General features: G+C 40.0%; 2 protein-coding genes across 3 annotated transcripts in view; both read left to right on the plus strand.

The window, feature by feature from the left end:
• The first annotated feature begins 518 nt into the window (after positions 1-518).
• On the plus strand, positions 519-5,815 carry LOC111841563 (secreted frizzled-related sequence protein 4). The gene is made up of 6 exons (XM_023807398.1): positions 519-1,420; positions 1,567-1,638; positions 1,720-1,785; positions 2,076-2,274; positions 2,615-2,678; positions 3,377-5,815. The coding sequence occupies exons 1-6, from the start codon at positions 976-978 to the stop codon at positions 3,515-3,517; spliced, it is 987 nt and encodes a 328-aa protein (XP_023663166.1). The 5' UTR covers positions 519-975; the 3' UTR covers positions 3,518-5,815.
• Positions 5,816-17,815: 12,000 nt separating this feature from the next.
• Positions 17,816-25,913, plus strand: part of LOC111841589 (vacuolar protein sorting-associated protein 8 homolog) — a 38,911-nt gene continuing 30,813 nt past the window's right edge. The window contains exons 1-11 of one of the 2 annotated variants that reach the window (XM_023807445.2): positions 17,816-17,933; positions 18,968-19,036; positions 20,706-20,875; positions 20,961-21,054; positions 21,827-21,859; positions 22,758-22,812; positions 23,439-23,563; positions 24,027-24,113; positions 24,394-24,461; positions 25,100-25,253; positions 25,341-25,391. In XM_023807445.2, coding sequence (XP_023663213.1) covers positions 17,871-17,933; positions 18,968-19,036; positions 20,706-20,875; positions 20,961-21,054; positions 21,827-21,859; positions 22,758-22,812; positions 23,439-23,563; positions 24,027-24,113; positions 24,394-24,461; positions 25,100-25,253; positions 25,341-25,391 — 969 coding nt within the window. In that variant the 5' untranslated portion in view covers positions 17,816-17,870. Of the gene's footprint in view, positions 17,934-18,967; positions 19,037-20,705; positions 20,876-20,960; positions 21,055-21,826; positions 21,860-22,757; positions 22,813-23,438; positions 23,564-24,026; positions 24,114-24,393; positions 24,462-25,099; positions 25,254-25,340; positions 25,392-25,913 lie in introns of those variants that run through there. The other variant, XM_023807446.2, reaches the window with a different exon arrangement.

Here is a 25,913-nt window from a genome sequence, read left to right on the forward strand (position 1 = left end):
AATAATCTAGCAGGAACATGCTAGTTGACTTCAGTTTTATTAGCTTGGTAAAGTATAGGCCTACATGTAGAAGATATTGTGAATGTGAAAGGTATTCGGCAGCAATGAGCTACAGTTATTTTCTATAGAAGCCATACACAACAATGAATGTACACTGTACACATTAAGATTTTGCTGAGAAGAGTCAATGATTTATTAAATAAGACCTAGGCTACTTTAAAACTTGTTTGAATATTTTTCTTCCATTTAATTTTAATCTGTTACATTCTATACACATAACCTGTTAAACCCTTTGAATATACTTATTTTGAAGACATATATTACTTATTGTACGCTTTATTCTTCAGTATTGCACTTAAAATACTAGGCTATAATGCGTCATACTATATTGTATTTAAGACGACGTGTATTACAGAGTTCAGTTATTTTCCATGGCTTTGTGCGCCTGATCGGAATGACGGGAATCAGAAATACAGAGGAAAGCATGTCATGTGAAAGAGACCGCGTGTGGGAGTGGGTGACGGGCAGGGGCGTTTAAACAGTTCGTGTTTCCACCTTAAATGTTAATCCTAGCTGCAGATCTGACACATTGGTAGAAACAGGTACAGTGAGATAATCTGCAGGTCAGCGTTTACCAGAGATGATGAGAGTTTAACTTCGGACTGGTAACACTTGACAAGAGAAGGTATAAAATAACAAATTATGCAACCAAAAAGGACTGGGAAAGGACCCGCGTCACCAGTGGTGCTGGTATTCATCCCACGCTAAATCAAGTTGTGCAATTCCTGTAACAGGAGTCCTGTAAGCGCTCCCTTCAATCCAGACACATGAAATCGCCTTTATTTTACCTACAGACAATTTCGTGGGATTCATTGTAAGGGACACCCTGTACATGCGTGGACTGCATTGCGGGATCAACGAGCCTCTGACTGAAGATCCGTAGTGATTTGCTGCAGGTGACTAATCGGGATTGACATGCTGTCGATGGTGAACGCCGTTGTCTTTTTGTGGATATATGCTGGAGTGCTGTCCTACGGTGCACCCTGCGAGACCATTAATATCCCCATGTGCAAGAGCATGCCCTGGAACATAACCCGGATGCCCAATCATCTCCACCACAGTACGCAGGAAAACGCCATACTGGCGATCGGGCAGTATGAAGAGCTGGTGGACTTCAACTGCAGCCCAGCGCTGCGCTTTTTCTTGTGCGCCATGTACGCTCCAATATGCACCCTGGAGTTCCTCCACGACCCCATCCGACCATGCAAGTCGGTGTGCCAGACAGCCCGGGACGGCTGCGAGCCGGTGTTACGGCGCTATAACCACAGCTGGCCGGACAGCCTAGCTTGCGATGACTTACCTGTGTACGACCGAGGTGTCTGCATTTCACCTGAAGCCATTGTGACTGATTTACCTGAAGGTAAATCTCGTGACTTAACCGATGTAAGAAAAGACAGTATAATGATGCTTCCCAAAATCTACAAAACGTCACTCAAGACCTGTATCAAGACCTACAACAAATCGGTGATTTGATTTCTAACCGTTTTCCATACTTTCCCCCCCCAGATTTTAAATGGGTTGATTTTTCCAAGGATGGTACATTGGACCGACAACAAATTTCAGATTGCAAGAATCCCGGTGAGTTATCATCAAGTGTTGGGCCTATTAACTTTTTACGCACAATAAGTTAGATAAATAGCATGTATTGTTTTTAAACAGATCGATGCAAATGCCGAAAAATAAAAGCAACTTTAAATACATATATGGAAAAAAAGTACAATTATGGTAAGTACTCCCATTTTCTAAAGTCATAAACATATAAAATGACTCATGTGCCTGGTAGTTGGATTAAAATTACGTTTTTAAATAGTATTTCTTTATATAATTAGGCCTATGCAAAAAATAAACTATAATGAACTGAACCAGCATCCCGCGTAATGTTATTTTTGTATGACATTTCTGTATGCTTTTAATGATTAATTCAATCATAGGCGTTATTGCCCTAAATCTAGGATTACCAATGTGTGTAAATAAGTCTTCTAACGAAATGAAGCGCTATACCCTTATTCTTGCAGTTATCCGTGCAAAAGTTAAAAGTGTAACTCGAACCGGCTGCCAGGAGATTACAACAGCGGTGGAAGTGAAGGAAGTTTTCAAGTCTTCGCTCCCACTCCAGAGAGGAGACGTCCCTCTGATCACCAATTCCTCATGCTCCTGCCCGCAGCTGCAAGCCAGCCAGGAGGTTATCATCATGTGCTATGAGTTTCGCTCCAGGTAAGAGGCAGACATGCCTGCTTAAGGCTGTTTCACACGAGACGGGACACTGATTTCTCTAAACATGCAAATGACCACATTTTCTCCTTAATTCTAAGCCTCATGTTTCCTGATCTATTTCTTGAGGCAGTTGAGTTTAAAGAGTCAAAAACGAATTAAAAAAATCTGATCAGCCCTTTCAAGCGCCGCCGTCACGTTCATAAACATGTTTGCTACGTTTAGGGACGTTATTTTTCATGTTAAACTGGCCCGTTAATAAGAGTGCGGAATGCGCGCTTGAGTTGGGACCGATCATGACTGATAGTAAACTGGAGCATCCTGCGTGTCTCTGTTACTCCAGGCTGATGCTGCTGGAGGGATGTCTGGTGGAGAGGTGGAAAGACCAGCTTGTGAAAAGATACAAGGTGAGCCCTTTTTTCCACTGCAGTTTGGAAGAATGTGCAACTTCACAAGAAAATTAAGATGAATGACTGCTATAGACCTACATATCTCTTACATATACTGTACGTAGCTTATTACTGAAATTATAGTCATCAGTAGACCTGATTTTTTGAGAAAGAATTGTTTTAGTTTTGGTATAATAACCCAGTTATATGTAGCAGATATGCATCCTGAGTGTGTAGGTAAGAGGAACGAATTTCGTTTAAAGTTGATGCTTTATTGCCAGTTTTGCAATCGTTGCTTTACATGTTCTCACTATTACCCCCCTATTACCCCTAAGTACGCCTACTTAGATCGCTGCCTGCATGCCAGAATGATAGCAGCTTTTTAGTAACACTAGTGATGTGTATGGTAATATTAAACCCGGAGTGTTTTATGTGTAGCAAATAATTTAAAATGTTCCGTTTGACATAAGTCCATTTTATTGTGAATGGCCTGTAGGCAATAGATAATTCTTTGGCAAATAGTCGTTATTTTTATAATTGATGGTTGTTTTGTTGTAAATAAATGGAAAATCTTACATTTTTGTAACATTTGTAAATATTTTTAAAATAACAGTAAAACCTCACTCAACTTTAGCATTCTACATGTATAAGAATGGCTTGGAATGTCACTCAGAACAGTAATAATTGCTTGAGATTCTATTTTTCTTTCCGTGCAGCGCTGGGAACAACGACTGCAGGCGCAACATCACAAAGGCCCCAAATTCACCACGAAGGATTTGAGTCCATCCACAGGAAGCTCAGCAAAAGCCGGCAGAACAAAAAACACGCAGAAAGACGGCCGGCAGAGGAGTCCATGACTCTTTCTGGCATAGCAAGGATGAAGCCGGTATCCCCAAACATCCTTAGGCAATCTCACCGTTGCAGTAATCCCATTTATCAGCTAACAGAAGTTTGCACTATTCCTATACACTTACAATATTCATCCATAGTATATTCTTAGGTTTTGTAACGATAAGACAATGATTACTGTTACCACATAATGCTACAGTATATGTCGCCCGTGAGGGCCATTATAAACATTTCTTAACACTTATTTTTTATCATTTTTTAAATTTGATCTCTTGCTTTTAAGACAACTGTGTTGTTTAGCATTCAGACTGGTTTCTGTTGTCGACAGTAAAAAATATCGCTTATGGTTGAGCCTGAGAATACCCTACACCTTGATCTTGCAAAGCAGAAATGCACGCTTAGCACAAACTTTTCAATTTGATTGTTTATGCCTGGGCTCAGAAAATGCATATATATTTAGACTAGCTATAAAGTAAACATAGTGAAAGACAGAATGATTGTTGTTAGTGTGGTGTTTTGTACTGAATTTGTGGAAATCTCAGACCTTAACCATTTTTACCACTGTCCCTGGAGGATGCTAAAATTGTGTATAACAGCTTTTGTTATAAGCAATAATTATATTTCATTTTAAACTAGGGAATCAGAACAACCAGTCTTTGAATTAAAAATGTTCATACATATATCTATACTATTTACAATTACCTTCTGCCACATAAGGTTATAGAAATTCAGAGGCTTCAGTTTCTTCCTCAGAAGACTGAAACTATGTTTATTTTAAAAGAATACTTAGACACATTTTAAATGTGCATGAATGACATATTTCCACAAGCTAACGCAACTTGTAATTGCTACTATTTAATGCATAATTTACATTGCCTATTAACCGTGGTAAGTTTTTTTTTTGTTGTAATTATGTATTATCTATGTATTTTTATTTGCTTTTGCTGCTAAACAGTGAAGACAATGGAATTCATGTATTCCATTATGAGCATGCATTTATTTTTGTTTTCGTACTCGCGCATGTTCATTTACATATGAGCTTACAATTACCTTGATTGTTAAATAAGGTGGAGTCCTGCTAGAGTGTAATACTGGATGACTCCTGTCAGGAACAGATTAATGCAAAGGTTATCTTAGGGCAGGACTGCACTCCAGCCACCAGAAAAGACTCATACTGTTCCATTCAGACTAGTGTGGTGCTGAGGTATCACCCACCTTTATGACTGCATTCGGGTTCTCATCCCTGAGGTGGTTAGTCTTGTGGTGGGAGCAGCAGCGTGCTGGAATCAGCGTGTGATCTTTACCTCCTCCTCCTATCCCAGGGCCCTGGAACGCATCAGGGATTGATAGTTAAATCAGGAAAACCTGAGTATGCATGTTCATGTGAGATTAGAGCCCCCAGTTAAGTTAATCTACCCCCCAGATGAGTTAATGTACCCCTTACTCCAGTGCTGGCACCACATCCATATTGGCACTGCATTTTGGAGAAAATGCTTCCAGAATGATTTTTGTGAACTCAATCCAGCCACAGACAAGACAGGCTTGCTGAGCGAGCCGTCCAGCCGTGATCCTTGTGTTACGTTTGGACCTTTTGAAAAAGGGAGTTGCCATTTATTTGAACATTTAAAATGTTATGGCACATTATGCAATTCTGTTGCACAAGGAAAGATCTTCCATATGACTTTCTGATTTACATACGATGTAATACTCTGGTTCAGCTTACAGTGAAAATGGCTTATAGCAGAATGCTTAATTCCTGCTTCCATTTCAAACTCCCTGTTTTTTTTTATGAAAAATGATGCGTTTTGATTTTTTGTAATAATATAATCCACATTTGTTATACCACAAATAGACTATAAATAAAACACAGTAAATGGTATAAGCAAAATCCCATGGCAATATAATTTTTATATGCATCATAAATGACAGTTAAGGTGCCAGGATGAAATAAATGTTGACAAAATATATAAAGTCATATAAAGAGAGAAGAAGTAACTGTAACAATTCCAGTTAACTACACATGTATGCTTGTTATTTGTAATTTTAAAGAATTTTTAGCTACATTGATTTTAAAGCTGGCTTTATTGCATGCAAATGTTTTATACTTCGAACAAAACTGCTGGAACAGCTTTTTAAATGCCATTTCCCATTTTTTACAGTTTCTTGTAATTGTCTGTTGTTTCTACTAAAGTTCACATTTTTAAAAGTATGCTTGGGAAAAAAACCCTCATCTCCTCTCCTTGTTCATTCCTTCCATGGCTAAATTGGTGTAAACACTTTTGAAATAAAGCTATCTTGTATCAGTATTTGTTTTGTAACATTTTCACAGTTAAGCGAAATCAATCTGTTTCTCAAAAAGCATTTTGTCCAAGATTGTTTCTGTTGTTTCTGGATGGAGTCCTGCCAACATAAACAATGGAACCTTAAACTTCTTCAAAACGGAGACTTTGGCATAACGAATATAATTGAACACATGTGCTACTGCCGTGATTATAGACAACATACCTTAGCACCTTTGGAAGAAAGAGATATGAGGGCTCATTTTTTGGTATTCTAACCATAACCGACTTCTCAGAAGCCAGAACCATAACCATCCAGGTGCCTAAACATATAAAAATGTTTTTATAAGTCACAGAATTAAACAAAACAACGCTAAGCAAATGGGCCTCAGTGTATGAGTTTGCACTGGGATTTCCTTAGGTAGCGTATGCCGAGTTATAGATACTGTAAACAGGGAACAGCCAGGACTTTAAAAGGTACATGTATCCAGAAAAATAAGACAAAGAATGGCAAGATGCACTGCTAAACCATTGGTACTACTGAAAACTGACCATCTGAGCCTTCAGGGAACTATGATCATTGAGGCCTTACCCACAGCTGCCTCTGATTAACCCATATGACAGAACCACTATGAGTGAAGCTTTAGAATGGAAGCAGCAAGATAAAGGTTAGACTTGCAGTTCGATCTGCCAATCGCTCGTCCTGGACAGGGTAGTGGGTGTTACTGGAGCCTATTCCAGACAGCATAGGGCACAAGGCAGCATGGCATCCGGGATGCAACACCGGCCCATCACAGGGAACATACACAATATGTTATATTTAATTTAGACATTGCACTGTTTTTAACTTCTGCCATAAATAAGAAGACAAGACGAGAGAAGTGGAATGAAAGTTGGATTGTTATTGAGAATACAAAGCCTTTGTGCTTTTGTAAAGCATCTGGTTTTATTATGGGCTGGGTATGTTCTAAAGGAAAAAGGACACTGAAGTTTCTCCTAGCCTCTTTGGGAGACAGGCTGTCATGTAGATGATTAATTGGCACATTGTCAAAGACAAACTGAGCACGCAGACAGCAAATATGATTTAGGCTAGGATACAAGGCATGAACTGAAAGGCAGTATTCCAAAGACATTTAAGAAGCATAATGTCGCATAATTCATTAGTAAGTTCATTTAGGATACAGATGAACTGCACAAAAGTGTTACGGAACTAAATCTAATGAAGATGCATACAGTAACTACCAAACAATTAAGAACACGGTGTTCTATTGTAGTTTAAATATATCCATAACATTAATTGTAGCCAAATTTACTTACGCAGTTTCCTTGTTTTCCATTTAAAAAGGTCTTTTTAAAGATTTTTTTTCCTCTGAATTTTCTCTGACATTTTGGAGCCAACATATTCCTCTGTTGATGCAGTGTGTGGCTAAGTGGCTTAGCACTGACCTCCCATAACTAAGGTCATTGGTACAAATCCCGTCCATGCCAGACCGATTTCCCACAAAGGCCTTAAAATCCACTTTTTCCAGGGATTAGTTTTCTCAGTTGTACATTGCACTGGATAAGTTTATGCTAAATAGGTAACATGTCTAAGCCAGTGCTAATGCTAAAACTTAACTATTAGAATATAACATGAAAGAGGTTAATTGTGACAACGTGAAACTGCTAAAACCTTTTGCAGCACAAGCTGTCGCCATGTCATTCTATGGTGAGACCTCTGAAGATGCATTAACTGGCTCCTTGTTGAATTTTTCAGTCTCTTTCTCACAGGGGGTTTCTCTTGTGTGCATTATCTTCAGATTGGTTGACAAAGGCATTTCATCACTATGTGTATATACTTGGAAAACATTTTAAAGTATTTGTAATGTATAACATTGCTATCTGAAAGGTGTATTATTTTTTATTTATTTTATTTATTTTTTTACATTATATTTAAACTGATCATTTATATTTGGGGCTTGAAAAAATAAGTCCAGTGAAAAAAGGAAGATGATTTACCTTTACCAGATAATCCATTCCATTGCATCCATCCAGTTTTCATAACCATCAATCCAATCCCAGGATGCACAGCACATGTGGCAGAGTGCACCCTGGATGGGTTACACAGAAACACACAAGAAAAATCACTAATCTTAACGAAATCATTACATATTGGTTAAGACTGTGGGATTAAAGGGGCACCTTTCAAAGCCAATCACAAGGATCCAAGGGAAGAATGAAACCCACAGCTCAATAGATTAAATGCATCTGTCCCTGTAACATCCTATAATTGGGCACTACAGTCAAAGCAAAAGTCCAGTATGACCAAGGAGCTGACAAGCTGCAGAAAGGCCCATGGTAGCCAGAGGGTGTCTAATGCTTCTAAAGAGGGTCCATGGCCGAGACTGGAGAAAAATGCCCATGTGACAGCATCGGAACATGGATTTAGCCCAGTGCTCCTCAGTCTAGTCCTCAGGGACCACCCCCCCCCCCCCCAGACAGTCCACAGACAAAACACAACCAAACAATCAAGAACAAACCAAACAATCATGAACAAAACAAACAATCAAGAACACAAAATTCCTATCTGGGGGTCCCTGAGGGCTGAACTGCAAATTACTATATTTGCAAAAAGGGAAGTGAGAGAAAAAGTGTCTGTGGTCGAGATAAACACCCATCCATCTATCTATCTATCTATCTATCTATCTATCCATCCGTCCATCACCCATATTGCTTATCCTGTTCAGGGTTACTGGAGGCCAGGAGCAGGAAGCACAGGACACAAGGCAGGGGACACCCTGGATGGGATGCCAGTTCATCACAGGGCACAAGGCAGGGGACACCATGGATGGGATGCCAGTCCATCACAGGGCACAAGGCAGGGGACACCATGGATTGGATGCCAGTCCATCACAGGACACAAGGCAGGGGACACCATGGATGGGATGCCAGTTCATCACAGGACACAAGGCAGGGGACACCATGGATGGGATGCCAGTCCATCACAGGGCACAAGGCAGGGGACACCATGGATTGGATGCCAGTCCATCACAGGACACAAGGCAGGGGACACCATGGATTGGATGCCAGTCCATCACAGGACACAAGGCAGGGGACACCATGGATTGGATGCCAGTTCATCACAGGACACAAGGCAGGGGACACCATGGATGGGATGCCAGTCCCACAGAGGGTAAACACACACATACACACACATACACACACACACATACACACAGCTACCACACCGATGCTGTCCAACAGCAGTAAAGCTGAATCATGTGATCTAAGTGTAAAGCCTTATGTCATGTGAAACCTCCTCATCAGCAACACATCATCCAGACATTACTGTCCCTGCTGTGAAACGTGGCGTTTGCAGAATATTATATGAGGATCACTTTTATTTGTTTGGACAAACAAGGTTCCGAAACCCACAGTGGGATCAGTGTATTGAGGATGAAACAACATGAAATACTGTAAGAACAGTTATTTACAAACCATGCTTTGTCTGTCCGTCCATCCATCCATCCATTCTCTGATTGCTTGTCCTGGCCACTTTAAGGCCCCTGAGCAAGGCTCTGTGGCCCCCAAGATTGCTGTCACCTGCATATGTGTCTGTGTCTCATAGTGAGCAAGATGGGATCACTATTCTCTTCTATTCTATTCTATAATACCAGATGTGTTAGAAGATAAATACTGGTGATGTTTTCAAAACATTAAATTGATTTAAAAATCTGTTTAAATCTGGTAGCATATTACCCTAGACTTTCAAATGTAGTCAAAGACAGAACAGGCAAATATAGAACAGATAAGCACAAAAATTCCAAAGGGCTGAATATATCATACAGGCACTGCTGATTAAAAATGATTACAGGAACACACGCAAAGAAACACTGAATACAGAAAATAGGCCAGTGATCTTTGGCAAAATCGAGAAAGGGACTGCAAGAATTTACATAAAATTTAAAAACTAATGAAAATCATGAATTACGGATATCATCTTGATTTGCCTGGCTGCCCAAGTATATGACTTTAAAATGACAGGATGATAAATAGCATAGATAGACAGATTAAAAATCGCACTCACACAAGGGAACATAATCCCAAATGGATTAATGCAGAAAGGAAACACTTGTTCGTAACAAAAGTTGTCAAATCTGTTTCTTATTTAATATTGAGAGGTGGCTCACATTTGTTATGTTATGTTATGTTATATAAAGGAATTATATGTGAAAAATATATTAATAGATCATCTCTCCTTAATTCTAATCCAGAGGCAATCGTCATATAAAAGGAATGCTTAAATGCAAAAAAAAAAAAAAAAAAAACTGATTACGATGCTGTCATGTTTTGTTGCACATTCAATATTTAATGACCCGAAGAGAGCTATAAGTTGTCCAAAAACCAAAAACTTTTGCCAAGGTATTTTGAGGTATTTAGCAATAGCGTCATACATTGTTATACCAGTTTCATACTGTACACTGTTATAAGGCAATTCCAGGATTATGAAAGTGACATTCGAACTGCTATTGGCAGACAAAATGCCTCAGAGCATGGTAAAGTTTAGTATCGATGAGCCACTTTGCATATCTTTTCATGTATCCTCAAAATGCATATATTTAAATATTAGAAATACGTAACATTTTATCGGGGTAAGGATATGACATCAAACAGACCTTTGCATGGAATTGCCCTAAATTGCTTTCATTATGCTAGTAACATACCTACTTCCTTTAGCTAATCATATTTCTAACTTCTCCAATAACTGTGTTGCTGCAGAAGATTCTGGCTACATGTAAGTTGTGTCTTTGACTATGTTAACTCTGCATAATACAGTTGCTACAATGGAGCTGCTTCGGGTGTTTATCTTTAATCATACAGGAAAAGGTGTTCATGTTACACACAAACAATCATCTTCCCACCTTCCCATTCATCAATTGTGTGTAGGTGAAACTCTGACTGGGCTATTTATTAAAAGTGTGATGACAAGCCCTAACATATGAACATGTAAATAATGATAGCCCAACTTAACCACAGAGAATGCATCCCGTTGTACCATCAACTTACATTTCGTCACTTCTTCACCTTTATTTAGGGGGAGGTTTCTTCCTTGGTGGTTGGATATCTTCTAATAATACATCATCAAGTTTTATACATCCATCCATTCTCGGTACCCACTTGTCCTATTCAGGGTCATGGAGCCTATCCTGTAAGCCAAGGTTCAAAGTAGGGAGCACTGCAGGAGGGGGCAACAACCTATTACAGGGCAAACACTCACACATGCACACCTATAGACGATTCGTTAACTCCCATTAACAATAAAACATGCAGACCCCACCCACACTCAGCCAGGGCAGAGACTTGAATCCGGGTCCCAGAGGTGTGAGGTAACAACTCTAACCAGTGTCCCACTGCAACACCCTTACAAGTGTAATGGAAAGCACAATTATTGTTCAGAAAATGACAATGAATCCTTTAGGATTTTTGACAGTGACATTTCATTTTCATGTGAAAATTCAAATGCAATCTATTTACTATTTAAACAGTTAACAGCTGTTTCAGTTTTGGTGCTATAATTCCAAAAGTATTCAATGGATCTTTTTCAAGCTTTGATCTGGGGCTTATTTTATTTTGAAACAAACAGTGCTAAAATTTGAATGGCAGTTTCAGACACCCGATACATGATAACTCAAAAAGCATTTGACAGATATTTCTCAGATTTTGTACACATATTGACTGGGTGAATATCTGGAACTGGTCAAATTTTGAAACTGAATGCACCAAAACTGAAGCAGCTCCACTTAGTGGCAGCAAAGGGAAGGGAAATCAATATAGAAAACAATTTAATTGTGAACTTGAACACAGTTACTCTAAAAGTATTTGAGGGATCTTTTTCATACTTTCCAGGAACATTATATATGTGGGGTATGTTCCTTTTTGAGATAAATCATCCCAAAATTGATGCACTGAGTGGTGACACATAAAAAGATAGCTACAGAGCTAGATTTTTAATAAAAGCTTTTTTGGAGAGGTGAGTATGTATTGGGAGTAAAGACTATAGATGTTGGGGGGGGGGGGGGGGGTGTAGGAGGAGTAGTGAATTAATGGGGGGAGGGTTGATGGGGCCATTCAGGGAATACATTGTCAGTCTGATAGCAACTAATTTATAAAGCTTTCATTTTCACAGTTACATAATATCATCATTCAAACAACCTGAACTGCAATGTAGACAGGAAATGTAAAAATGCATGCATCTCCTCTTTTCTTATCTGTTTTTTTCTTTATTATTTTCTTAATACCACATTAAGAAGATTATTAAGTAATGGCACTAGAAAGAAAAATACATATAAGATTATAATTATTTAAAAAGCTGGACAAATGTAATGACTATGATTACCTTCTTGGTACGTTTTGATGGAATGATGGAGACTGTATGAGATTGTATGACCTAAGACTGCATCTTACAGCTGTTTAAAGGCGTTTATATTTGTTATATTTGTGCTGATTACTGAAAGAGAAACAGCTTTCCACGGATATTTATCTGCACTCGGTGAGATCCAGTACGGTGCAGTGAGTAGTTTGTGAATAATTAAGACCTTGGTGTAGCAAGTTAAACTTACGCAGCATATAAGAGGTGCTAGAATAAGAAACAGTAAAATTGTTAGCAGGTTTGGCTACCGATGGCATTCACACTCTGCATGCTAATTCATGAAAATGAACAATGTCATGCCAACTTCTGTGTAACATTTTCCCCCAAAGTTTCTTTGTCTTTTTGTGGATTTGGTGACCTCTATCACATGGAGACGTGCTGGTTAATAATAAGATTCTTCAAGACAAATCTGAATTGTGGTCATGGAACAGAATGAAATGTTTTCCAGAATATATGTATCACAAATGGATCAGCCTAGACAGAATAAGCAATTGGAAGATGGATAGTAACTTGCAGAAAAGCTCAACTAAGTGCATGAAAACTCTGCTAGAGGTTTTCCACGTGTTATTTTCAGATGTCAGACAGCACAAAGAGAGCACTGATGTATTAGTAAATCTGTTTGCTGTTGATGTGGATTCTCAGCTAAATGCCTTACAAATGGAGCTTGAAGTGCAAAGCCTAATTAAAAACAACATTCATAGAAAATAGCTAACATCATACAAAGCGTCTACCATCTTTCCCAAATCATCAAAATAATGGGTAAGACCATGTGTTGGTATTGAGTTATTACTGCAATGCTAAATATGTAGCTGCTCAGTCTCTGAAGCAAACATAAACAAGGTGGCCAAGCAGAACCATAACCACAGGAATCAGAAATTGATCTGGGAGGAGGCAGATTCCCTGACAACATTTTCATAATTAGATCCTGCTGGATAATTTAAAGAAACGCAGCCATGCCACAGTAATACAATCCTGCGACTAAATAAATAAGCACATTTACCAATAAAAGTATAACACTAAAGGAAATCAAGGAAAAGAGAGCTAGTGTTTTTAAAACTTGAAACAAAACGGTTAAGTCCACAAAAACAATCCTGAGAAATATGTGTGTCTATAAATCGGAGAGGTGGTTCTGAGAGATTCACACTAAGTTTAGACTTGAGATTTGAGCCGATATGAAGCACTACCAGTCAACCAACATAAAAGACAAGTATTTCAAATATATGACCTCAGACGGGACTTAGCCTTTCACATAAAACAGAACCTCCACAAATAGTCTGTTTTTTATTTGAAAAAGTGCAGAAAGACAGAAAGAGGCAAAATGTGGAAATGACCCCTTCTATGGTGGCAGAAAAAGCCAGTGTTTATGAATGAATATTTATGGACATTCAGATGTGGGGAGGCACTGAAAAAGAGGCAGGTGACTGTCGTTGTTCTCAGTCATTCGTTGCACCTGTTCACTATCCTGCTAGGCTATTTATACTGGAGCATCTGTTTTTGTTTTGTCAGTAAAAGCCATAGCAAGAGTAGGTTGTTGCTGCTACAGGCTGCCAGAACTACAAGCACTCTAGGTAGACAGCATTTTGAGTTTTGTCTAATGCCTTTGTTGTGTTTTCATTATGAATGGGGTTGTGTCCCTCTTAGAAAACAAAATAATGTTTAACAAATGGATTATGTTACAAATATTGCTGCCAATGGTAAGATTTAATACTGATGGGACATTCGGGTACAGAAAATGGATGGATGATGGGTTAAAACATAAAGTCAAATAATAAAATATACACTAAGGAGCCATAACATTAAAATCGCTGATAAGGTGAATTAAATAAAACTGATTATTGTGTTATAATGGCAACTCTGAAGGGTGCCATCATACATTAGCTAAATAAGTGAACAGTCAGTTCTTGAAGCTGATTTATTAGAAGCAGGAAGAATGGGCAAGCGTAAGGATCTGAGCGACTCTGAGAAGGGCCAGATTGTGATGACTAGACAGCTGGGTCAGAGCATCTCCAAAACGGCAGGTCTTATGGGGTGGTCCCAGTATTCAGTGGTCAGTTCCTACCAAAAGTTGTCCAAGGAAGGCCAACCAGTTAACCAGCGATAGGGTTATGGGCACCCAAAGCTCACTGATGAGCCCCATATGCATCAAGCTGCAATGCCACCTATCTATCATAGCCAGAATGAACTTTTTCAACAATTTTTACAACAGTATCTTTTCTGTGGGATCAGACCAGTCAGGCTAGCTTTCGCTATACACATGCATCAATGCATTGCGATGTGCAATACTACTAATAATGAATAATATATAGAATATGCCCATCTTTCCTTCAGAAAATATATGCATGTCCATGCATGCACGTCACCAGTTTCTCCATAGATTTCCACCAATCAGATGGTGGTGACGCAACCAACTCAGTTTAGTCACGGTTTAGGCCCTGCTTGTGTGGTTATATCTTGGGTATGACTCAGGCACAGCTCGCCTCATTTACAATGGAAAACCAATAGTTTGCATTACGGCTTGGGTACGGCTCAGTTCTTGATGGTAATGGAAAAGCACCATTACAGCCATAACTGCTCCTAATGACTTGGTGCTAGAAACCACAGGACACCTTCTGAGGTCTTGTGGAATCTATGGTATTCTGAGCATTCGTTTCAACATCCTAACCTGAACTCGTGCTTCGTTTTCAACCAGGAAGGAATATCATAATAATTGTTTGCTCATACTATTCTCACATTCGGGTATCAAAATATTGCATGTGGTAGCACAATTAAATAAATAATAATATATTTATCTAAGCCCAAAACCCAACACTTAAGTGTTGGTATCTTAAAATTAATTGGTACCTTGTGGTGGACTGCATCCCATCCAGGGTTTTCTCCTGCCTTGTGCCCTATGCTTCTTGGAAAAAGGCTTTAGGTTCACCATAACCCTGTAGCAAATAAGCAACTATGGAAAATGGGTTGGTGCTGACGTGATTATTGACATTACATTATTGTTGACATTGTTGTTGAATTACAATGGAATGAGCAGTGTTTTTTTTTCACTTGGGAACAACACAAACTTTTATCCTTCAAATCAGGCATAAACCAGCCCGAATGTCTGTTTACCACTGCAAAGTAGAGTAAGAGATCCTCAGATTCAAACTTCTGTTTCCTTTAGAAAACAAAGCAATTTGTAGAAATTGCACATGTGAAAAATCATAAACAATGTAGCATCACAGGTGACTGGGAGAGGCAGGAAGAGACATAGAGTGGATGGAAATAATGCTCTTTTATTAGTGTCTTTAAAAAGACACTTGAGTGTTCACACTGTTGTGCTTTTGCTGGCTCAGACTGAGCTCCTCAATCCTTTCACACCTCATTGTTGGACACTTATCATGTAGGTGGCCACTGCATTGGATGATGGGCAGGACGCCGGGTCAGACTTACCCAATCCAATATTTTCTTTGTGTTGTGATATTTACGAATTCAGTATCCAATAATTTGTGTAAAATGTGCAACAAAGGAGCATATTTAGTTCATGGCAAGCCATAAGGAGTTACTGTCACAGTAACAAAACAAAATGATAAACTAAAACCTTAGAACCATGCCTTCAGCATTTCAGTTACTTTTGTATATTTGTCATATTTACATATTTACAACAAACTGTATTTCATCTGGTCTTACATATTGGACTTATTTTTCAGCTTGTTTTCAAGGGTTGCATGTTTGTCTTGTGAGACTAAGCAAAACTTTTACTATCACATCACAGTACTAAACCCATTATGGTTAGCAATCATTCCAGGTTTAGACTGTATAAGACCTACACAATAAAAAAATCAAATACCTGCAAATTCGCTTTTTCCCTTTCTATTCAGCTGTAATCTGTAATGGTTAATAAACATGAGTTGTCGCATCCAGATTTCCTTTAGGGTAAACGGTCTGCCTTTTATTAGGGTAGCTGGTGTAATTTATCCTTTTAAATCTGGACCTTTTGTTTTCAATTTATTCTACATCAAAGAAACAAATGGATGTTTGGTTAATTAGGCCTAAATATATCGTTTGTTTGTAATTGACACATCTGACTGTCGATCTGGATGTCTTTTTTAACTGCCTTGATGAGAGAGAGAGAGAGAGAGAGAGAGAGAGAGAGACATTTGAATGCATTGTGCAGTGTATTTGATACACCGTTTATTTTACCATTAATTTTTTTATTGAAAATGAGAGGTGTGCTGTCAAAGGAAATGTACTGAAAGCCACACCAAAAATATTAAAACCAATCTTTTCATGATTAAGGAAGCCTAATAAGGTAACCAAGAGGTAAGAAACAAATTGGATGATAAATAATTGTTTTGAGGGTATTTCATGGCTGATTTAAGACACGGATCGGCACTGACCCGTCTAACATAAGACATAGGAACAGAAAGCTAACACAATCAGAAGGTTATCATTGAATTCAGCTATTTCATTCAGACCCATTTCCACAGGCGTATAAAATCAAGCACCAAGTGATACAGTCAGGTTTACAAACATTTGCGAATGAATTTCTGAAGTGCTCAGTGAATTCAAGCCTGCAAGCCTCACATCACCAAGTGCAATGCCAAGGGTCAGATGGAGGGGTGTAAAGCTGGGCTCTGGAGCAGTGGAAACGTGTTCTGTGGAGTGATGAATCACACTTCTGTCTGGCAGTCTGATGGACGAGTCTGGGTCTGGCGGATGCCAGGAGAACGTTACCTGCCTGACTGCATTGTGCCAACTGTAAAATTTGGTGAAGGAGGCATAATGACATGGGATTGTTTTTCTGGGGTTGGGATAGGTCCTTAGTTCCAGTCAAAGAAACTCTTAATGCTTCAGCATTTCAAGACATATGCTGTCAATTTTATGCTTCCAAACTTTGTGGGAGCAGTTTGGGGAAGAGCCCTTTACTGTTCTAGCATGATTGTGTCCCAGAGCACAGAGCAAGGTCCATAAAGACATGGTTGGGTGAGTTTGGTGTGGAAGAACTTGACTGGCCCACACAGAGGCCTGACCTCAATCCCATCGATCACCTTTGGGATGAACTAGACGAGCCAGGCCTTCACATCTAACATCAGTGCCTGAACTCACTAATGCTCTTCTGGATGAATGGGCAAAATTTCCCACAGACACACTCCAAAATCTTGTGGAAAGCCTTCCCAGAAGAGTGGCAGCTGTTATTGCTGCAGAGGGGGGATAAAATCCATATCGGTGCCTATGGATTTAGAATGGGATGTCATAAAAATACCTGTAGGTGTAATGGCCAGGTCTCCGAATACTTTTGTCCATATAATGTATATTTAAAATGGGTGCCAAGGGCGCCATGTAGAATAAACAAATCTCCTTACAGTCACACCCCCTCCACGTGCTGGTGTTCTATTGGCTGAAACAAAGGATTTTGCTCATGGCAAGGGAAAAAAAAATGCTTTGAATTACACGAATGCCAGTGAAAGATGCGAACTAATACATTAATTTAGGGAGGTTTCATTTAAGTAAATAATTTAAATAAGCTATATTCGTATAAGAGGCGAACTTCCAGCTACTTATCAGCACAGCCATCATAACATCCCGCACCAAATTTTAAAAGGTCTCTCATGGAGTCATGTGACCGCACCCAGACGGTCATGTGACCGCAAAGCGAAAGCAGCGGAAGGCGCTCGTGCACGAGACAGGCGTGTGATAATGTCGGGAATAGACGAAGAGCTGCGGCTCGTCTTGGGGACCGACTTGCCCGAAGTCCAGGAGGTAACTTAATGCCATACTGTACATTACCGCTCACCATTCTTAAAACCTCCAAAACTATCTACAACTGGAAACCCAACTTTTGGTTTTAAGTTAAGCTGGCACTGTCATTAAGTATGAACTCCAATCTAATGCTACTTCATGACAGTTTAGCGTTGAGCGCAATTAATGGACACCATTTAGGTATTGCTGAAATAGTGCCCAAACGTAAGCTAAAAGCATTATCTGAAAATAAAGAGAAGCGGGAAATCCAACTTCGCATGTAATATAGGAGAAGTGGAAAACGAAAGACATTTGCCGGATGTTTCCGCATAAAAAGTACACCATAAACAACTTAAGTGTAATTTCTAGAAAAACTACTCAGCGTTTAAGTGCTAGAATTGATATACATCACCCATATTTCACGAAGTATTTATATGTGTCATATTTATGAAAGGCCCATACGTCTGTATGTATTTGTGAGAAAAATGGCATAATCACCAATTGTGCCAGATGATTCTATATCATTATCAGGCACCACTCAGTTATTTTATTACTAATTACTGACCAGTTGTTTCCCAAAACATTACCAAGAGTGAGATATATGCAAGTTAAAACATTCTGGTGCAGCTCCCAGAATTTGCATTCTATGTAAATTGAGCAATCACTTTTTCCTTTTTGGGAACTTCTAATTCCTGCATAATTGTTATTTTGTATAGATGTAAGGTGCTTATTTTTGTATTGCGATTAATGAATGACAAGTTTATCTTAATGTAATTCTTTATTTGCATAATTAAGGAATCCTGTGTCTTGTGATCAGGGTAAGCATGATGTTTACATGCTGTTCAAAAACCTACATAAAAAGTGAGAAACTGAAATAAGCAGTCGACAATTTTATTACGGTCTACGTCTTCCTTGGGTATGGGTCATTTAAGTTGTGTGTTTTCATACAGTGCATTGTTCTCATCTAAGTGCCCGTTACAAACACAAAGTCTCAGTCATTATGTTTCAGTGCATCACACGCTTAGGACCTGGTTTGAAATTTCTGTTTCTTTCAGCTGGATGACCAGGAGTTTCAGATCCCACAAGTGGAGAATGTCCCTACCCTTGAGAGCATCTTGGATGAGGTACATTGAGCATTTTCACCAGTATAATGAAATGCACCAGACCTCCTTATGTTTTCTAATTGTGTCACTGCAGCATCACTTGGCTGTACAAAAATGAATGACGCTAAGATACAAATGATTACAGTAGTGCTGGTTTACTTTACACCAGTGTTTCTCAACCCAGTCCTCGGCACATTTTTGCTCCCTCTCATCTCCCAGTGTACCTGAACCAAACAATCAAGAGTGCCAGATACCTGGTGCAGGTGTGCTGAGGGGGAGCAGAAATGTGAACTACCTCAGTGTCCCCAAGGGTTGGGTTGAGAAACACTCGTTTACTCCATTCAAATAGGCTCATGTTTGTTCAGTGGTTAGAAGGTGCTCATAATTTACAGATATTTAATTTGCTAACAGTATTAGCCTGAGGGCAGGAGTGTTGCCTCACAAATTCAGGATGGCAGGGGTTTGAATCCTCCCATTCCTTGGTGTTCCCTTTCTCTGTTTGCCTGTTCTCTCCGTGTTACACAGGTTTCCCCTAGGGACTGCATTTCTACTAACCAAAGACATGCAGTTAGCTGAAATGGCATTCCTAAAGTGTTTGCATGTGCTTAGAATGGAATCATGTCCAGGGTTTTCCCGAGCCGTTCACTTTATGCTACTCCAGGCCCCGAGTGATCCTGCGCTAGGTTAGCGGCTGGGGGATGGATTTATGATTAGGCTGAACGTCAGAGCCAACATACCATCTCCAAAGTGGCACAGACATGCTGGCTAATTTAGGCTCTAGAGGTCATTTTGATGTACTCCTTAACTTTAGACAGATGGCAGTTATCCAAACAGACCTGCATGCATTCTTGAATATTTCTTTAAATCAGCATTTCCCAGTCACATTAAGAGCTGAGTCGTTAGGCTGCCTTGAGATGTGTGTGTGTGTGTGTGTGTGTGTGTGGTGTGTGTGTGTGTGTGTGTGTGTGTGTGTGTGTGTATGCACGCACGCATGTGTGCTCATGCACATTGTTGTAGTTGTTAGATTATGGGGGCCTGAAAGTGATTACAAACCTGTAATGTTTTATCTTGTGGGGAAATTTTTTCTCTCCCCACTAGGATAAACCTCAATTTTATAAAAATCAAAAAACTAAAAAAGCCAAAAGTCTTCTGTTTTGTTCTTTGGTTAAGGTGAGGGTAGGGGTTAAGGTTATAGTTGGGAGGAGGGTTATGCCTATAAAAATGAATGGAGAGTCCCCATAAAAATATGAATACATATACTGTGCATGTCCATGTGCTTGTAAAGGCAGTATCATTACTAAGAGTCTGCTCTGCTCAGATTTCACCAACAGCCATATTACACCCATCTGGCTTTAACCTTAGATATATTTTTCCATCTGATGTAGACTAAAACCTTGTTTCCCGTTTTTACCCGCTCATCTGTATGAGAAAACAGGAACAAAAGTGGTTATTTTGGTGCCGCATAATCACATTGATTATTGGTATATTACAATGAAAGTTACACATTTTCATGTCAATTTCATTTATTGTTCTTGATCTAATGGAACTCCATTCACTTACTTGTTTGTTTCCTTGACCTGTGGAACTTACTCTACTCAAGATAACATGATTAAACTGTGTGTGTGTGTCTGTGTTTGCACATGGCTATGGAGACATCACAAACATCTATCTCAAATCGCCCCTATGCCAGAATGCTGTCCTGGATGACGAGGCTAGCTTCTTACTGCCTGTTGACTTCACCATCCCCACACTGGATCCAGAGGAGTTGGATGCAGAGACAAAAGCTGCAGCGAAGCAGGAAAGTGATGAGGAACTTCGGGAGGAAGAGCATGGACTGATGCCCCCTTCACATTCTCAATGGTATAGGGCCGTCTCCGTCACGAGGCTTTAAGGTGTTTTTAGGGTCTTGTTTCCTAATGGTCAATCCTCATTCATTTCAAATTAGGATCAGAGATCCTTTGCTTCCAGTGGTTTCCCAGGATCCCGTGCTACAGATCAACACCCTGAGAGGCATCTCTGCCCAAATCGTCTCTGCTGTGGTGAGATCCCGTTGACCAGCTACACTTATGCTCCAAATAAGATTAATGCAGTAGTGCTGTGTAAAAGAAAACATAAATTATGTGCATCTGGATAGATTTCAGTGATAACTTGAAAAAGGAATATTTGAAGCTTGTACAGGTGCAGGTTAATTCTGATATGAGGGGTCTGTCTTGAGTAAATCCTTGGCCTCCTTGGCCTTATGAACAGATGCGTCCTTGTCTTCATTATGGAGCTGTAGACAAAGGAAGCATCCATAAAGAGTAATGTGTTAGTAAGACCTTACCTAGAACATGCAGTAAAGCATTGGCCAGCTCACCTAGCTTACCTAGAACATGAGGTAAAGCATTAGCAAGCTCACCTAACTTACCTACTGTAGAACATGCAGTAAAGCATTGGCCAGCTCACCTAGCTTACCTAGAACATGAGGTAAAGCATTAGCAAGCTCACCTAACTTACCTTGAACATGAGGTAAAGCATTGGCCAGGGAACTTACCGGGAACATGTACAGTATTGTTGATTCACCTAAAATAAAATGTTATTGTGCTGAAGAGTTGAATAGAGAGCCAGACAAGGATAGCACACAAGTACAAAAGGCACCAGGTTTGGACATAATCATAAAGTATGATTGAAAAGAAACCATCTGTGGACAAGCTGGAAATATTTACCTGCTGAGATGTTTTACGTTAGATAATGAAGTAATTATATATGTTCATCGCATGAACATGGACGGCATTCACTAAGAGGCCCGCTTTACTTTGCTCTAATTTCTAGGGCCGTTTTGATGACGGAGGGGCTTCTGCCTTGGTAAGGGCCGTCAGTGCCACAGAACGTACTCTATTCCATTTTTGATTTCTTGCATGTCACTAACACTATTTTGTCTCCCATTCATCTCATTTAAAGTCCATCATGAGTCATTCTATTTTAATTGCAAAAATTTTCAAAAAAAGTTTTTGCATCAGCATTTTTGATTTTGGTGGAATTTCACATGGGAATTATTCATACCTTACAAACCTCAGAAATGTTTTCATTTTTAAATTTCCCTTCGAGATATAGTCCCTTTTCTGTACCCCGAGTAGCAAAAAAAAAAAAAAAAGAAATAATAATAATAATTTTATTCAGTTTTCAGAGCTGTAACTTTTTTATCGTTAGTGTTGTGTCAGAATGTCTCTGTGTTTCCGATCACCAAACAAATTTAGTATAACACAAAGGACAACTTGAGTAAGCAGACAATTTTTAAAAGACCATTTGATTCACTGCAGGAAAAAAAATCCACCAACACTCATATCACCTATGTGACAAAGTAATTGCCCCCGTAAACTTAATACTTGGTTGTGCAACCTTTAGCAGCAACAATCAAAAACTTGCGGTTTCAGTGCAACACAAGAAAAAAAACAGATTGTTGCTCTGCTGGTTTCCTCTGTGTAGCTGGCACTCTGTCACCCTTGGGTTACAGTACGCCTCACTTTTCTGGGCAAGATAAGCACTTTAGTTTGACACTAATTTTGTACTGGCATAAAAATTTGCCCTTTAAATGTTTTCAATGAAGTCTTCTCCCTCTCTCTCTCTCTCACACACACACACTGTTTGTCCCTACAATGTAATGTAGACCTGTGCCACACACACATATTTGAATTAGTTTTACTTTTAAAATTGATTTATATTGTGTAGGTGGCTTCACTGTTATTTATGTTGTCTATTGTAGGCTGTCTGTGGGATTATCGCCGTGGGAACCACGACGGGACAGTTGCTGATTTTTGGTAACAGCTGCATCTTCCTGGTCGCCTAGCAGCACAAAGCTGGTTCTAAACAGTAACTCATTTTGGGGGTTATGACTGGAAATGCTGTATGTAACCCAAGGCAGAGCAGATATGTTTGCCACACACTTTTAACATTACCACACATGAATTGATAATCAGAATTGTAGAACAGTACAGAGGCAAGGAGTGAAACGGAGGCTGTGTGGCTCAGCAGGTTAGGACACTGTGCCTTTGATAGGAAGGTCACTGGTTCAAACCCCATGTTCAATGGAGCGATTTCACTGTTGGGGCCCTGAACGAGGCCCTTAACCCATATTGCTCCACAGACTGTCTGACCCTACTTTCAACTACATGTCAATTTGGATATAAAGCATCTGCTAAATAAATACATGTAAATGTAAAATGTTTAATGCAGGCAGTTTATACCTGTATATTTCAGTTTATTACCTTATCCATGCCTATGGACTCAAAAATAATTGAGGTTTGTGTGTGCATTAGATTCACAATTTAATTACTTGCTCTGATGTTAAAACTAGAATAATAATTGAGTGATGGTCCCTTGGCATCAGAGTGGGTTGCTGATACAGCACCTCAGGCTTAGGGCTCCTCTTCCCACCTGCCTTCAGATGCCAGTCAGGTGCTGAAGCTGTGCTTGGGGAGCCCGGCTCTCGGGGCGAAGCATGGAGGTGTATCAGCCCTGGGCTTTAACTCCGACAGCACCTGCATCCTCTGTGGATTTACCAAAGGACAGGTAACCCGTGTGCCTCCTCGGATCGACCAGACAGCATCCAGTAAGTTAGATAGTTATGGTCAGTTTGGAAATGCAGTCTGGTGCTCGGGGTCCCGCAGCCGGTGCACGTTTTTGCTCCCTGTCAGACAGTCCACATGTTTGCTGCAAGAATGTGAACTGTCTGTGGGTCCCCAAGGACTGTTCTGCTGCTCTACAATACCATTTCTCCACCAGTGGGGTACAACCCAAAAGGGTGGTGGTGATGTCATGGGTTGCGGTAAAAAAAACCCAAAATGTTCTATATACTCGTACTGCAGTATTTTTTGTAATTAAATTTGTTCCCAAATTTTTTTAATTTGTGTCATTACGTAATGACCAAGTACAGGTTTTCTGTAGAGTAGATGTCTATTCAGGTGTTTAGTATGTGATGTCAGGTCACATGAACCCCAACACGTCACTCAGAGTCTTGCACTAATAAATTAAGATTCTTCAATGGGACGTGGAGTCCGGAAAACTGCTGCGGAGCATCTCCAGTGTGGTTCCAGCGGGGAACGCAGTCCTTGCTGTCAAGGTGGGTCCTCCATTGCCACTTAAAAAGTTTTTTTTCTTGCTATAACAACAGCACTGCTTTGCAACAGCTGTTGATGCATGTTAGCAGGACAGTATCTTAGCGGACAGACATAGGCTCTTCCCATTGTTTCACAATGTTTATGAAGTCTAGCTTCACTTACGGAATCACTGGAGTTAAAATAGCTACCAGGGCTTTTCTGACTATTTCTGAATGGCCTGGCTCTGACACTGTGGTTGCATGGCTGTTAGCACGTAACCAAGCTGTTCCGCCCTGTGTCCAGTTCACCAGTGACCCCACCGTGGCCGTGTGCAGTGACAGTGCAGGCTCTGTGTTTGAGCTTCATTTCAAGTAGGTCCTTTTGTTTAGGGGTGGGGGGTGGGATGCATGTTGTTCAGTGCACCGTCTTCTATAGACTGCTTCTAGCGTGGGATTGCATGCATACTTGTATGTTCATCTGCGTTTGTCATTGCGAACGATTGGGATCCTGGCCATGGTGCCCCCCCTCTGCCCTTTGCGTGCCCCCCCCCCCCAATGATGGATGGATAAAAATTGGTCAACTCGCTGTTTTAGGTATTTTTGGGGCAGAGTGTAGCGATTTTTAGCTACATTCTGTCCACAAGTGGGGAAAAAAAAGAGTAAGAGTTTAGTTGTCATTCCTCTCCATCAACAATACATTCTCAGTTACACTCCGACACACACATGGACCATCCGGTTAACAGTGATAAAAACGAAAGTTGCAAACTGAGTGCATAAAATAAAGTGCTATACATAATTTATTTGTACACCATAAATACGGAAAAAAATCAGTTGCTAGCGATGATAATTCGGTTTCACCGAAACTGATCTAGAAACTCGGTCCAGTTCCTATGAGCACGATGTCTCTGGATATACTGCTGCGCTGATGCTGCTGATTCTTTATCAGAGCACTTTGTCAGAATGGCTTCAATAGACAAAATGCGGAGCTGATTATGTAGCGCCCTCTGCAGGCGGTCCTTGGGAGCGCGGACGTGGGATTCCCGCTGCTTGTTCAGCCATGAGAAGGGGACGGTGCGCTGCATCTCGCCACTGTGCCTGCGAGGTGATTTCAGCGCGCACCCTGCCGCACAGTGCCTCCTGCTGGCCATGGTGTCGCTCCGGAAGGTGGGGATGATCCTCCATCACACTATCTTCCAACCTTTTTGCGCAATTTCTGGGGTCACTGACTTTTTGCTGCCTTGTTTGCTCCAGCTTTTGATTGTCAGACAGAAGCCGGAGCTGAGTGTGATCCATGCATCTAAGGTAATGTCCAAAACACTCTCTGTGTGTCTCCCTCTTCTTTTCAGCTGTATTTTTAACTATGGAGTAGTAATAACCCTAAATTAACTGCTTTTTTTAACTTTACATGCCAAGATAAGGTAGCAATGGTCATATTTATTGATTAACCGATGACCTACACAACACACACACCACTCCATTTAATTATTTAGCCATTTTTAATATTCCACCTGCACTTTATCTGCACATTTATACTGTGGGCCCATTGCACGACTCCAGAATTACTGGCAATCCTTATGAAGATGAGTTAAACACTAATTTCGGTTTTGCAAATAGCCTGCCTCTGAAACGCAATACAACCGTGTCGTGAAAACTGTGTGAGTTTCTGCAAACTTAAATAATAATAATAAAAATAATAAGAGCAATTTATGTAAGGGGTTTTTCTACAAATTTTGAGGGAAATTTTTATTCTTATACGCATTGTTTATAAACCTCTTTGGGGTTGCCAATAATTCTGGGGTTGATTGTACTTGTTTACTCATTTTT

This window comes from Paramormyrops kingsleyae, chromosome 1, assembly GCF_048594095.1.
Source record: "Paramormyrops kingsleyae isolate MSU_618 chromosome 1, PKINGS_0.4, whole genome shotgun sequence".
Classification (NCBI taxonomy): Eukaryota; Metazoa; Chordata; class Actinopteri; order Osteoglossiformes; family Mormyridae; genus Paramormyrops; species Paramormyrops kingsleyae.